Genomic DNA, 13,259 nt, shown 5'->3' with positions numbered 1-13,259 from the left:
AGTGGGAGAGTTTAACGCCACAGCTGGTTCCCACTTTCGTCAAGCTGCGAAAACTATGACGTGCCAATGACGCGACTGGACAATCCGGCTGTGGCTGCAGTTTCCAAAGAGCCAATCACAAGGGTTCAGCCACACATCTTGTAAGGCTAGAGGTTGGTTTGAAGCTCGATCTGATGAATATCGCTGGCCAGGTGAGCTAATACGAGGATAGGCCATTACTCGTAACCCAGTAACGCGTATATGTGATGTCGCCATTTGGGCCTCATCAGACTTCTAGAAGCCAGAATGACGCAACCTGGCTACTTCCGTTCGCCGCAGGAGGAGGTTACCAAGGGCAAGAGCATGGTGACTGGAAGGTGCAAACAGCAGCCGCTTCAGAGTTATAACCGACCTATCACCTCTCTCTTCTATCCACCTCTTCTCTTTCTCATATCTACTGCATCAGTCACCCGACATCTTTACAGCTTCGATAAATACTCATTCTGATTGACCCCAGAACCCTATCACACTACTTCAATCCCTGCTTGCATTCAACATGGCGAACCTCGTCAACAAGGCAAAGGACGTCCTCACCGGCGGCAAGACTCATCATGATACCACAACAACTTCCTCGGCTCATGGCACTACTGGCCCTCACCATTCCGCCGCAGCCAACACGCTAGATCCAACTGTCGGCACGACAACGGGACCGAGCCATACTGCTCCTACGCACCACAAGACCACGGGCGGGCCACATTCTTCTAACCTGATGAACAGAGCCGACCCTCGCGTCGAGTGAGTCCTCACCAAGGAAGATAATGGATTTGATGCTAACCGCAACCACAGCTCGGACCTTGACCATCGAGCCAACCCACACACCGCAGTGCCAGGACAGGGTAGCCCTACCTCGTCGACAGCCACTACCGGGCCGCATTCTTCCAACATGATGAACAAAGCCGACCCTCGCGTTGATTCAGACTATGATCACCGAGCCAACCCACACTCCGCAGTGCCAGGACACGGTAGTACTACCTCGTCGACAGCCACTGCCGGGCCACACTCTTCCAATATGATGAACAAGGTCGACCCTCGCGTGGATTCCGATTTTGATCACAGAGCCAACCCCAATTCCAATGTGCCAGGATACGGTAGTGGCACATCAGGCTACGGCACAGCAGGTCATGGCACGGCAGGTCACGGCACATCAGGCTATAGCACAGCAGGTCACGGCACGACAGGCCACGGCACCACATCAACTTCCACGTCGGGCCCACATAACTCAAATATCGCGAACAAGGCTGATCCACGTGTTGAGTAGGTGCTCATTTTTGCCAACGCATGGTTCGAAATGCTGACTGCGACCACAGCTCCGACCGAGACCACCGAAATGACCCTACTTCTCACGTTGCTGGGTACGGAACTCAGGGTACCTCTGGCACAATGTCAACCGGCGCAGGGTCTGGCGTGCCTGGGCACGGGACGAGCGCGTTCACAGAAAGCAAGAGAGTTCATGACAGCACTCTATTGAACAAGCTGGACCCTGGCACCAAAACCGATGCTCACGGACGAGCTATTTGAAGGGCAATGTCTTGAGGAGTGATGAGACAGTGAGGTGAACATCGAGATGCATGCGTTGGACGGAGGGCTTTTGAGCCAGTTGTACAATAGCTGTATGACCCCAGCACAGGTTGTCAATTCATATTCTTTAACACTGAACGTGCAGGTAGCGTAAAGTTCGAGGCTTAACCGAGAGAGTAGTGCAGGAAAATCATATTCTAAAAGAACCTCGTACGATTCAAGTTCTGCTCCGCAGTGACAAACGGATCAAGACGCCTTCACGGCTGTGGTAAGAATGACAACCAGGCATGTTTCATACGCGCCAACCCTCAACGTTGCGGCTCGAGACCGAACCCGAGGGAGTCTTGTGAGCGTTAGTTGGTTGCGTCCAAGGAAAACCTAGCCCCTTTGATGCAGAATGCTGAGCGAGCTGCATAACTGGGTGGAGACGATTGGATGGGTTGAGCAAAGCCATGGCGAAGACGCACGTACTCGTATGACTAAGTCGGCCTTCTTCATGGCGTTTACCTTAAAGGGATGGAAGTTGTTGCTCAGCTCAGCATCTCCAGGTCGATAGGGTGGGCCGCGGTGGAGATGGATGCTGCTAAGAAAGATCCATCTGTGACACTTCGGGGTTGGAAAAGATGCCCATTGGATGTCAAGTGGAAACCCTGCCGATGCCCGTCTGGGTCCCTGTCGCTGGGCGGCGGCGACTGGGGCGTTGTCTCCAACCACCAAAATGCGACATGTCCAGCTTGATGCGCCCTCTAATAAAGGCTGCCACAACCGTCTCAGCTCCATCAATAAAATGAAGCATCGTTCCTTGCCGGGTTGCCTCCTTGTCTACCAGTTACTACGTTCTATGATATTGTTTGTCTGTTAGGCTAAGAGGACATAAAATACTCGAGAGAGCCCGACCACCTCATTTCGGTCTGGCTGCGTACCAGTCTCAGGCCACTTTTTGACAGCAGTGGCAATTGACCCTCTCGAGCCACAATGGCGTCGGCGCGAAGACTGTCCAAAACCGAACCCTTTCCCTCGTATACCCCCGACAATGACGAGGCCAGCGAGAAGCCTGTCGACAGCACAAGGGACCCAAGTCGACGACCCTCGATCACCTCCCGCCTCTCCAAAACCCCGTCTCAGGCAGTCTCGTCCCTGCGAACCCGCGCCCGAACAGGCTCCCTGAGCAAGTCCTTTCTCGAGAGCAATCCTCCCCTGGGCATGTGGCAGGCCACGGCCGAAATTGGCTCCAAGATCCCTACGCTGCCAGAAATTAGGAACGGTGCCTTTGCCGATGAGGGATGGACACATGAGGGCCAGATGGAGCATCGAGGGACGAACCCGCATGAGATCCACGCACGAAGAGTCGCCAGAACCAGCTCTGCGAGTACCAGGACGAGGAAGAGTTCGGTTTCCGCCAATGCACCTGCTGTGATTGCCGAAGAAACACATGAATACTTCCCAAAAAGAGCCCCAGCGACGGTGCAGGCGGCGCCACTGTTTGAGGAGGAATCTTCAACACAACCATCGGAACCTCGTCATGCTGTAGCAGAAGAGATTGGCCGACTCGATGGGTGAGTGGTCCTCGCGACGAGTGACGCTTTGCTGTAACTCGCTGACACCAGGTTGTACCTAGCACGGACAGTTATCCTGGGACGCCTCGATTCTCGGAACGAAGTCCTTCCACCAAGAGACTTTCGAAGACACGGAAACCCTCAATGTCAGTGACCGCTTGATTGCCATCTTTAAACCCCAGCCCATGCTTATCTCATACATCTAGCTCAGAAAAAACGGATTCGAGTTCGAGGAGAGGCGAGTCCGTACCACACTCAATCGCAACCAGCGGGCCGCAAGTAGTACCCGTCGCAAGTGGCCCGGACGAGACAGGCACGTACCCGAACGGCTACCGCTTCCCGAAGAAGCACACCTGGACCCAATCCATCAACATCGGTCTCAAAGCCTACTGGCAATTCCTCAAGACGCCGTTCGGTGTCATCGTCACCATCTACGGTCTCAACGTGGTCGGCTGGGGCGCAATGATCTTCTTCGTTCTGCTCAAAGCTGCACCTGCCATGTGCCATCCTTCGTGTGAAGACGACAGTAGTGCCCGGCAGAAGTGGATCGAAATCGACTCGCAAGTGTTGAACGGTCTGTTCTGCGTGACAGCCTTTGGTTTACTGCCCTGGCGAGGCAGAGATTTCTACTACCTCATGCGCTGGCGCCTCGGGGGCAATCAAGCCTATCACCGGAAATTGGCGGGTATCTATCGAGGTTGGTACCGACTCCCCGGCTCGGACAAACTAGAAGAACACGTCGGGCCTCCCCCAGCGCAACCGAAAAAGCACCCGGCGACCACAACAGCCGAAGCTCCACCACCATATACAGCCGAAGAGATCACAAAACTAGAGGAAAACCCTGCGATTCCGCTCCCCGCCACGTCCATGCCCGAGCCGCCCCTTACGGGAATTCGGGCTCCCCCTAGTCGATCGTGGACCCTCGATGCCGTTATCTGGCTGTACATCTGGAACACCATCTTCCAAGTCCTGCTCTGCGTATGGATGTGGAATTGGAACCGGTTCGATCGACCCACCTGGGGCACCGGCGTCTGGATTACCCTAGGCTGCTTGGTCGCCATCTTCGCTGGACTCGTCGCCTTCCGGGAAGGCGTGCGCGTGAAGAAAATCGAGGGCATCCCCGTGCAGGAATACGACGTCCTGGAGTCTGTGGAGGATTATCAGGAGAGGAAAGCGAAGGATGATGCCAAGGAAGCAAAGAAATTGGAAAAGCACGAGCACCATCGGCATTTCAGACACGGGGACACTCACAAAATCGTCCATTCCGAAAAGTTGAAGGGACATGAATGGTTCACTCGCCATTAACGATATGGCGATTTTCCTCCCATAAGGTTCGTTATGGTAGAGACTGTGTTGGAGGGGCGAAAGCATAATCGTTGTTGTGGAAGCCATCCTGCCACCTGCTACCAGGGAAGGGAGGAAGTGCAATCCGGTATCCCTAATCTGTGTCCATCAGCCGGGTTGTGTGTGTTTGGAAGCGTCTTCTCGCGCATAACTATAATAGTCACCAATTGGATTGCCTCCATCCCAGAGGGCCGCGTGGCGGAGTTGTATACCAACAATGCGTTCGCTCTATACGCTGCAGAAGCCCGAGTGAGTGAGTGACTTCAGTAAGGAGTACCCTTCTACTGTCCACGGGTATATACAGCATCCCAGACACCGGAACCTACCTAGGTACCCATCAATCGACATGGATACATAGTACTTAGGTTAACCCCCCCTAACCCCCCCCCTTTCTTTACGGCCTCGGACGAAATATTTCTCTAGAGAATGGGGATTATGTGCGTAGGTGGTGTGACGTGTGGTAAGTACATCACTGTATCTGGGCGGATATAAGTACTCCGTGATGGAAGATTCAGTGCTTAGTCCTAATGGTGTCCGTGTCCGTGGCAGGATTGACCACTAATTCAGCTACAGTCCAGTATCCAGCCACGCCTGCCAGGTTGGTCTGTCTGTCAGTCTGGACATGCATGTCGGAGAAGTTGGGCCGGCAGTGCTGCGGTGCACTTACAGTACTATCTGGTCTTATGTTCTATTGATGGCGATGGTGATGGCAATGGCGATGGTGATGATAATTTTGAAGTCGACCTACCTACGTACTGTATCTCTGTAAAAATCCCCAGCGCTGCAGTCCTGCTCTCCTGCTCAAACACTCCGACACAAAATGTGTGCGACGACGCCAATGATCTTTTCCAGAAATTTCTCCTGAGCTTCATTATACTGCCTTTTCGTTCGTCCCCGTTCGTGGCCGCTCTGAGGGAATAGCCCGCGGAATGTCTGGTCGTGTCCGCGGCGTTCAGCCGCAAAGGGGCGTATGGAATATTCGGACCCTAGCACCTCCACCGACGGGCGGTCGTGCAGGCATCGCGGTCCAAAATCCAGTCCAGTTATGGTGCGAGTGTGAGTGGATCGTGGTCCGGGTCCTCTATAATTTGCGCACGATTGAGATAAGGCAGCCGTGATCGTACAATAAGGGGGCAGCCTTTCACCTCTAAAGGGCAGTCTGCAACCCCTGGTCTTCAGGCATAGCTTATGGCCTCAAATGCTTGGTAGACGATTGGAGAAGGTGTTGCAAGAGGTACACAGGATACTGGTCGCCGTGAAGTTGGTGAGATAGCCTGAGAAACAGTCACGCATTTCTGATGCTGTCAAGATCAAGGGTAAATACTCGACAGCTGCCAATGCATAAGGCTTTAGCCAACGGTTGCCATATGCGCGAATGCGGTACTGATTTGGCACCGTCGATGTTGATATAGTCCTTGTGTGGAAGGCGTCACTGGAGTTGAAAGTGCATCCAACACCACAGTAGTTACCCGCTGAAGATAGGCCCGCTCGGTTCGAGACAAGGACGAAGATGGAGTATCCGAGTGACGAAGTCCTGCAAGACTCGCCTGATCCCGTATCACGGAGTTATTGAGCTGGGATGTACCGGAGGCTCTCGAGGTGGCTTACCGTGCATGCGCAGGACCGTCGAACGCCACTTAGAGCACGCTTTGCGCAGCCACTCTTGCGACCTCGATCTTAAAGGCCGTTTGACGGCTCTTCCGTGCCGTCGTCCCATCCGTGGAAGCCCAGTCGACAAACCAGTTGTGGCCATCATATCATGGCATCATATAACGCAGCTTCGTAAATTTCCATTCTGGCACCGAGATCTGGTTCCAGCCCTTTCATCCGTTCTGCCTAGGCTTGACCTCCCCTTCCTGCATGATATAGTATACCACGGTGCCATCGCCGCCCATTCCTTCGTTCGCCCGCATACCGAGAAGGACTCGTTTTTGGTCTGTGTGCTCGTAGACGTCGCCGGGTCCGGCGACCCTAGCTCTGCCGTTGTATTGGGCAGTGGTGTTGCCCCTGCTCGACGGACGCTCGACGCGGACAGCCTCTCGCTCGGGTAAGGCGTCAAAAACGGAACAAAATCTATTTAGCGTCCATTTCTCTCCCAGCGCCAATGGAAGCACAAACTCGCGCTGAACCGGCAGCTCGGTTTCTTGGACAGTGTGCTTGATCAGATACGTCTGAAGGTCTGGGTGGATGTAGCTGTGCTGTGGAGGCAGGCCGGAAATCAGAGGGATGGAGCCCGACAGAGATTGTAAAGTTGAGGCGCCAATTGATGGAGATGTGCCGTCTAAAGTGGGCGTCGCTGATCCGGAGCTCGACCCTGACCGTGCGGGAGAAGCGGTCCTCGAAGATGAGTTGGAGTGATGGAAATTGAGACCCGGCAGGTCTACAAGTGCAGCCTCCAAGCTCGGGTCCCGGGAGGGATGATACACTTGGTTCACGTACACCAGGTGTAATTTGAGCTCTGTCCAGTTATGTTGATACCGGAGGTTATGCAAGATAGAGATTGCCAGTGATTCGGAGGCGCATTTGGCTCCTGAGCTGGTGATGAGTGTAGAGAGAGCGGATGGTGGAGGTGGACATGGCTTCAATGTTGATGAAGGCATATTAAACAGGAAAGCAGAAGAAAGGCAGCACAAGCCAAGGTGGGCAGACTAGTCAGAATCGCGATGCCTGCTCACTTGGTCAATGAAAGGTGAGTCGAATGTGAAATGAGGCACGCAAAATTGGATGGGATCAGTCTTAGTAGAATCACAATCCGATTACTTTAGTGCGACATTCGACCAATTGGAGCACGCATTCTTCCTTAACCAGCATTTTAGTGATTTAGTGGTATACTAGGTCGGCTAAGACGATCACCAACAAATGCCACAGTGACCGAACAGTGAGCGGGCGATGAGAATTCGGCTGGCATCTCGCATGGCAGACACCGCGATCGTCCAGACCCTCTACATGCTGCTGCAGGAGCAGAAGCAAGGCTTTGTTTGAGGTGTTCGTCTTTACCCAGATGTAGTGACGCATTTATGTATCTGCCTTCCATAGATGTTCGCCGAGCAACGCCATCCACATGAACGAGCCCAATATTTGCTCCATTCTTTCCAGGTTTCCACTTTGCATCCTTTGGCATACACCCGCAGTCCATCCCCAACCCATGGTCCCTCTGATATCTTCAAAGAGTGAGCTGGTTCCAGTCATCAGCGGCCTTGGCCGCTTTGTGTACGCCAGCGCCGCTGCTAGTGTTGCGACTCCGCCTTCGCCTAGGGGTTGGCCTGGAGGGACATTCGGGTTGAGAGAAAGCTGGTAGCTCTCAAGTCGTCCGAGGCAGGAGATGGAGATCACAGCGTTCCAGAGGCAGTAGATCAAAGCGGTGGACTGCCGTGCGAGGCCAGCGCGCACCTGTTTTTTAAGGCAAAAGTATGTACCATGGCGATGTCCGTAAAGTGGACGTGAACCAAATGCCCGGGAGGAAAGCTGAACTTGCAGAAAGAACGTGGTCTCACAGTAGGGCCAGGTTGAAGCTGAGTGGACATTACGAACGTGTCATGAAACCTGGGCTCGTGTCCGTGGACGGGAACGACTCGTAAGAGTCTCTCCCTGTCGCACAGATCCATCCCCTCTGCCCTTTCGATTCGGGGTTCCTCCCCTGACCATAACGCCGTCGGGATCCTTTGTACATCTTAAATTAGATATACACAATGCGTACCCAGGGTATCTGAACATGAAACATTGCGGGCTGAGAAATGGGATATCCACGCCCTCGGCCACTTCCCGCCTGCCGATTACCCAGACTCCATCTTGCTCAAGGACTATTCCCTTGAAGCCCGACTTGGACTTTGGCACTGAGATACTCTTAGGCCGTCATTTCCAGTTGCCTACCACCAAGACCTGGATGACGTCGCCTTCTCTGAAGCCTTGTTCCTCCAGGGTCTTGGTGGCGTCCAACATCTTGCCTAGATACGCGAATCGGAGTCTCGCTCTGCTGGGGATCTGCGACAAACAAAGTCAGCCAGATGGGGCATGGCAGAACGCAAGGACACTCATAGGGCTGGCATACATCTCTCTCAACGCCAACTCTGTCAGACAACAGAGCCACCCTCTCGCTCCGGCCCAGCACAACCGTGACATCGCACTCTGGGCTTCCGCGGTCGCTGAGGCGGCATCGGACTTTGACGGCGTCGCGCACGGCCGTCTTGCCTTTGACGGCCTTGGCCTTGGCCTCTGCGGCAGAAGTCTGCTTGCCCTGGCTGAGCGGGTCGCCGGCCCCAGGGTCGGTTACCTCCAACTTGGCGGCGATGGCGTCCAAATCACTCGCGCCCGTCACGGTCTGGGAATCTATGTCGTTCATGTCTTCGACCACGTCATCAGGATCGGAGATGACGGCCTGGGGGATCTTGTAGAGATTGCCGTGCTCGTCGTATGCGCCGTCCTCCAGTTTCCCCGTCGGCAGTGTTACGGACATGGCTGACAAAATGCCCTGCGCGTCGGCCAGATCTCCTTCGCGCAGACATTCGATCGCTTGTTTCAAGCCGTTCCACACCTCTTTGTGGCCCGTGACGCGGGTCTCGAAGAACTCGTACCTTTCTCTCAGCAGCTGCGAGCGCGTCCACGTGCGCTTCTTGCTCTTCCATGGTGTTGGGGGCTCGAGGGGCAGGTCGTACGGGTCTGCTAGAGACGGCTGTCGGCCTGGCTGGGATTGTGCATTCTGCACAGACTGCCGGGGCGTCGAGAGCGCTGATCTGGAGGTGTGACTTTGGTGGACCGAAAGGTCGCGGGAGCGCCCGTCGTCTGTTGCACCATTAATTGCAGTCTGGGATGTTATTGCCTGGGCCGTGTGTCGGGTCGGAGGAGACACGCTTGGGCGTCCAGCCTGGGGCACATCATCGTCGTGCGTAGGTCTCGACGCACAGCAACCCTGTGTAGAACGGGCAGAGAAGGTCAGTACACATCAGAGGTCCGCGAGGCGGAGTGGATAGAGGGGCTAACATACCATGACTGAAGGTCAATTCATAGTGTCTCGGTTCTTTACGTTAGTTAGTCTCGTCTGTCACGCTGGGGATCGTATACACCATAGCCGCACTTTCGCCGCTGGTGAGTGAGAGTGGAAATGAGACGGATAGAGGGTGCGGCAGCAAACATGCGACAATCAAGTACAAACGAAAGCGATAAACGAAGGAAATTGACTACATATGCTGTGCTTGTAGATGGTTCAGAGGTGTGAAAGAAGAGGGGAATGATTATCGGTCTATTTCGGTGGACTGCATCAGTCGCTGGTGGCCAGATGCATGGAGGAGAGTTTCTAATCTGAGAGGCAAACTGAAAGTGGGTTGCCGCGTGCAGCGTGGAGAGACACCGGCGCAAGCATGGTCTCAATGAAGGCCCAGTCCTGCCCATCCCCGGGCATCTCCAGGTGTATCAAGCCTCTCAAGAGTACGTAGGCCTACATCATCTTGCAGAATGATTAATTGTCATCGTTGTGGAGCATGTGCACCCCTTCCGCTCTGAGCACTGTGTATATTCCCCATGCCCAGGAGGGATTGCTTAGACCTTAACGTTCGTGTCAACTCGCTCAGTCAGTCCTTACCAGCAAGGAAAATAACCGATGGCAAAGAGGAGGCATGTCGCTGTTCTGGCGAGAGCGATCAATCGCCAGATCGTAATGTGGCACAAATCTATTTATCCAGCAAAGCTCCTGCCCCGCTTCTGTCGCGGGCAACCAAAATATACATAAATGCTCCCGCAGCATGAGCAAGCTCCTATCTCAGCTCGCACAGTGGTTCCGAGAATACACATAAAGTCGTCTGTAGTAGTGGCTGAAGCTCAATCACCGAAACTCGATTGACGGGCACACGCCCATGCCCCAAACGCCCGGCTTTCCCTCGTGCTTCAACTCGAGCTGTTGATATCTGTTGCTGGACGGTTAGTATCGCATAAGGCAGATGTAGTGTCCAGTACTCACTTCTCGCTTTTGGAGTGGAAATAGATTCCACTCACCCTCCCCTCAATTTGATTAAAACAGATATAGTAGAAGCCCTCAAAACTTGCCCCCTGGATCGATTTGAGCTTGTAGTCTGGCACGAGGAAATGTTCCTTCCATCTCATGAAGATGTATTCTTGCTGCCACCAGTTCTCGTGGTTCATTGGGTATACAAAGTTGATGTTGCGCTTCGCGTGCAGACTGAGAGGTCGCCATGCCGGAAACCGGGCCCAGTGCGTAAGATCCGTCTTGTCGCTTGCGCCCCAGCCGGGATCCCCCGTACGGAAGCTGTACTTCTGATCGGGTCCCCCAATAATTTCGCCTGTGAAAAATGTGGTCAACGTGGGATGGTCGGGAGTTAGTCCGCAAATCTGGAGGTAGCCAGACATGTTGGACTGCTCGATGTCAACTGTTAAAATGGTAACTTCGACGTTGTAGATCTGACGGTCGGACTGCTGAGTCCCTTTGAACTTGGAATATGGTTGAAAGGTAGCCGACGGGTACTGAGGTCGGAGACGACGGTACGAAAAGTCCCAGTCCTTGAGGTGGTTATTAGACCAATCTAGTTCTTGGTCAATCGAAGGTATGCCAGGCTTGCCTCCAGAGACGTTGAAGCTGCTGGTCCTGCCGTCGGCAGCACAACTCAACGGTGGAGACAAGAGACCTGAGTCGGGTTCAGCGTCCGTCAACTGCATTCTGTCGCTAAGGCCAGGCTGCCCATTGAAGGTGTTTCTTTCGTCGCTGTGGGCGACATCAGCCACGGGCACGGTCTCTTCAAGTCTTTCCGTCTGCATGTCGCGATCCACATTGATGCAATTTTCGAATCCAGCCTCGTCATCTGCCCCGTCGGCTGCCAGTGATGACCGATTGCCAGCGTCTGTATGCATCTTTTCTTCCAGTGAGGGCCCAGTCGCATACATAGTTGCTTCCTGCATCAACGCCATGCCAGCGGCGGTGTTGTCGCTGACGGGTCGCCGGATTACTTCATCGTCGGCGTGCGGTACCCGTCGAGTACTCAACCGTCTTGTGTCTTCATCCGCGCCGTTATCTGAAGGGGGAGTCAATGGAGCTGGGCACGCGACATTGCTCTGGGTTATCTCGGGGTCAGGAGGACTAAACGGCCTATTGGGCGCATGAGTTGGCATTGAATACAGGAACGCCGGAAGGTTATCATATGGAGAGGAGTGGAAGGAGAAAGCGGTGCAGACAAGGACGGCGCCAGACGATGAAAGTGGTGGGTAGAATTGAAGGACGGGGAGGGAACACAATTCCCGCGTCAGAGCACCAGATACATCAGAAGCACCAGAAGGAAGCAGATGATGAGATAAAGTTATGCAATCGATGGGTGGATGGAAGGAGGGAAACGCCGTCGAGTGGAGAAATTCGACCCCCAACAGCCGACACTTGACGTCTAAATTGTCCTGCCCCGACTTCGGGAGGGTTTGTGCTTTGCGGGGTACAGCTACTGTAAACTGGCATTTTCACGCCTTCACTGCGCCCTCAGTCCCAGCTCAAATCGTATCGCCCAAACCAGCTTAAGCTGGAACTGACAAGTGGTCGCGCTCATGGGTTGGTAATACCCAGCCGGGCTTGCCCGCAGCCGTTCACTCTGTATACAGGCTTTCGTCCCTGGTCATCGCGCTGGAAGTTCTACATGGGCTTCCTCTTGCCTCCTCGCCACGTCTTTTCTGCCCTCAAGATGCATGGAATAGCGAGGCGGCTGGTTGCCATGGTCAAGTGAGACGGGTGAAGGGTTGCGAGCGGTACTGGGTAGCTGATAAATTGAGTATGTCATGGACTCCGTGAGCGGCAAACTCAGATGGGTTTGATCTATCACAACGCTCAGATTAACATCTCGGCAATTTCCCAAAGTTCGCTTACCTTGAAATGAAGCGATATCAACGAGAACACCAAGGCTTTGAGATCCTGTACCAGGTAGTAAAAGACTCGCAGGCCCTCAGGATCAGCCGAGTCCGTCACATCTCCAAGAGAGCCGATCTTTGCAGTCTGCTCAGTGTCAGTTTAGGTCGACATATCCCAGAGTTTCGCATGCGACGCACCTCAAACTGGATGTGCTCATTGCCGAGCCTAATCTCGAGCTCTTGTCTTCCATCCTTGTTCTTTTGAGGCCACCGCGAATCGTCCTCCTTCATGATTTCACTGTCTTTGATGATGCGTTTGATCTCGGAGATGAGGAGGGAGCTGACACACACTGGGAACCAGTCAGTAGTTACCGGAAGACGCAGGGCCGAGGACTAACTCTCTTTGCGGATGAGCGAGTCGTTGCGGTAGTTGGAGTTGTTGGCATATCTCGCTGTCGCACTGCGTCCATCCCCGATCACCCTGAAGTCGAACTCTGTCCACCGATGAGCAACGCGACGCCTCAGAAAAGACAGACTTGTTTCATACCTAGGAATTCATGCCCAAATCTTCCAGAATGGCCCGAACTGGTCTCAATCAGTATCTGGTGTCGACACAGAATGAGACATGCATACTAGTAGCGCACGTAGAATGGCTCATTTGTATCTTTGGGATTCGCCATAGCCCAGGGAGCCGGATTTCTGAGTTAGGTCTGGGGGAGGAGAGATGGAGGCGGTTGCGTCAAGAATTAGGTATCAACTTTGAATATTGGAGAGATGCCCGATGTATCTCGAGGCTGCGGGCTGCAGGCGCATCTCGACACCGCCAAGGCTGTCCACATTTGGACAGATCGCTGAACACCAAGTAACAGACTTCAGACTCCGACTACGTGCAATTCCACCGCCCTCACACTCCTTCAGACGCCTCATCTCTCTTTCATTCTTGGCCCTCCGTCTGTTGCCGCCGGACCAGTG

General features: G+C 53.9%; 5 protein-coding genes across 5 annotated transcripts; 2 read left to right on the top strand and 3 right to left on the bottom strand.

The window, feature by feature from the left end:
* Nucleotides 1–535: 535 nt before the first annotated feature.
* On the top strand, nucleotides 536–1,297 carry G647_06110 (uncharacterized protein; the record flags this gene model as incomplete). The annotated part of the gene is made up of 2 exons (XM_008730434.1): nucleotides 536–774; nucleotides 826–1,297. The coding sequence occupies 2 exons, from the start codon at nucleotides 536–538 to the stop codon at nucleotides 1,295–1,297; spliced, it is 711 nt and encodes a 236-aa protein (XP_008728656.1).
* Nucleotides 1,298–2,532: 1,235 nt separating this feature from the next.
* G647_06109 (uncharacterized protein) lies at nucleotides 2,533–4,418 on the top strand (the record flags this gene model as incomplete). Its single annotated transcript, XM_008730433.1, has 3 exons — nucleotides 2,533–3,113; nucleotides 3,176–3,259; nucleotides 3,320–4,418. 3 exons carry the CDS (start codon nucleotides 2,533–2,535, stop codon nucleotides 4,416–4,418), a joined length of 1,764 nt encoding a protein of 587 aa, XP_008728655.1.
* Nucleotides 4,419–6,280: 1,862 nt separating this feature from the next.
* On the bottom strand, nucleotides 6,281–7,057 carry G647_06108 (uncharacterized protein; the record flags this gene model as incomplete). Its single annotated transcript, XM_008730432.1, has 1 exon — nucleotides 6,281–7,057. The coding sequence occupies one exon, from the start codon at nucleotides 7,055–7,057 to the stop codon at nucleotides 6,281–6,283; it is 777 nt and encodes a 258-aa protein (XP_008728654.1).
* A 1,252-nt stretch (nucleotides 7,058–8,309) lies between these two features.
* G647_06107 (uncharacterized protein) lies at nucleotides 8,310–11,570 on the bottom strand (the record flags this gene model as incomplete). The annotated part of the gene is made up of 4 exons (XM_008730431.1): nucleotides 8,310–8,438; nucleotides 8,506–9,363; nucleotides 10,300–10,354; nucleotides 10,408–11,570. The coding sequence occupies 4 exons, from the start codon at nucleotides 11,568–11,570 to the stop codon at nucleotides 8,310–8,312; spliced, it is 2,205 nt and encodes a 734-aa protein (XP_008728653.1).
* A 697-nt stretch (nucleotides 11,571–12,267) lies between these two features.
* On the bottom strand, nucleotides 12,268–12,967 carry G647_06106 (uncharacterized protein; the record flags this gene model as incomplete). The annotated part of the gene is made up of 5 exons (XM_008730430.1): nucleotides 12,268–12,432; nucleotides 12,486–12,637; nucleotides 12,686–12,781; nucleotides 12,835–12,872; nucleotides 12,921–12,967. The coding sequence occupies 5 exons, from the start codon at nucleotides 12,965–12,967 to the stop codon at nucleotides 12,268–12,270; spliced, it is 498 nt and encodes a 165-aa protein (XP_008728652.1).
* Between the last annotated feature and the right edge of the window lie 292 nt (nucleotides 12,968–13,259).

The sequence above is a fragment of the Cladophialophora carrionii genome, assembly GCF_000365165.1.
Source record: "Cladophialophora carrionii CBS 160.54 unplaced genomic scaffold supercont1.5, whole genome shotgun sequence".
Lineage (NCBI taxonomy): Eukaryota > Fungi > Ascomycota > Eurotiomycetes > Chaetothyriales > Herpotrichiellaceae > Cladophialophora > Cladophialophora carrionii.
Note: the sequence above shows the minus strand (reverse complement) of the source record. Positions and strands in the feature narration are given on the sequence as shown.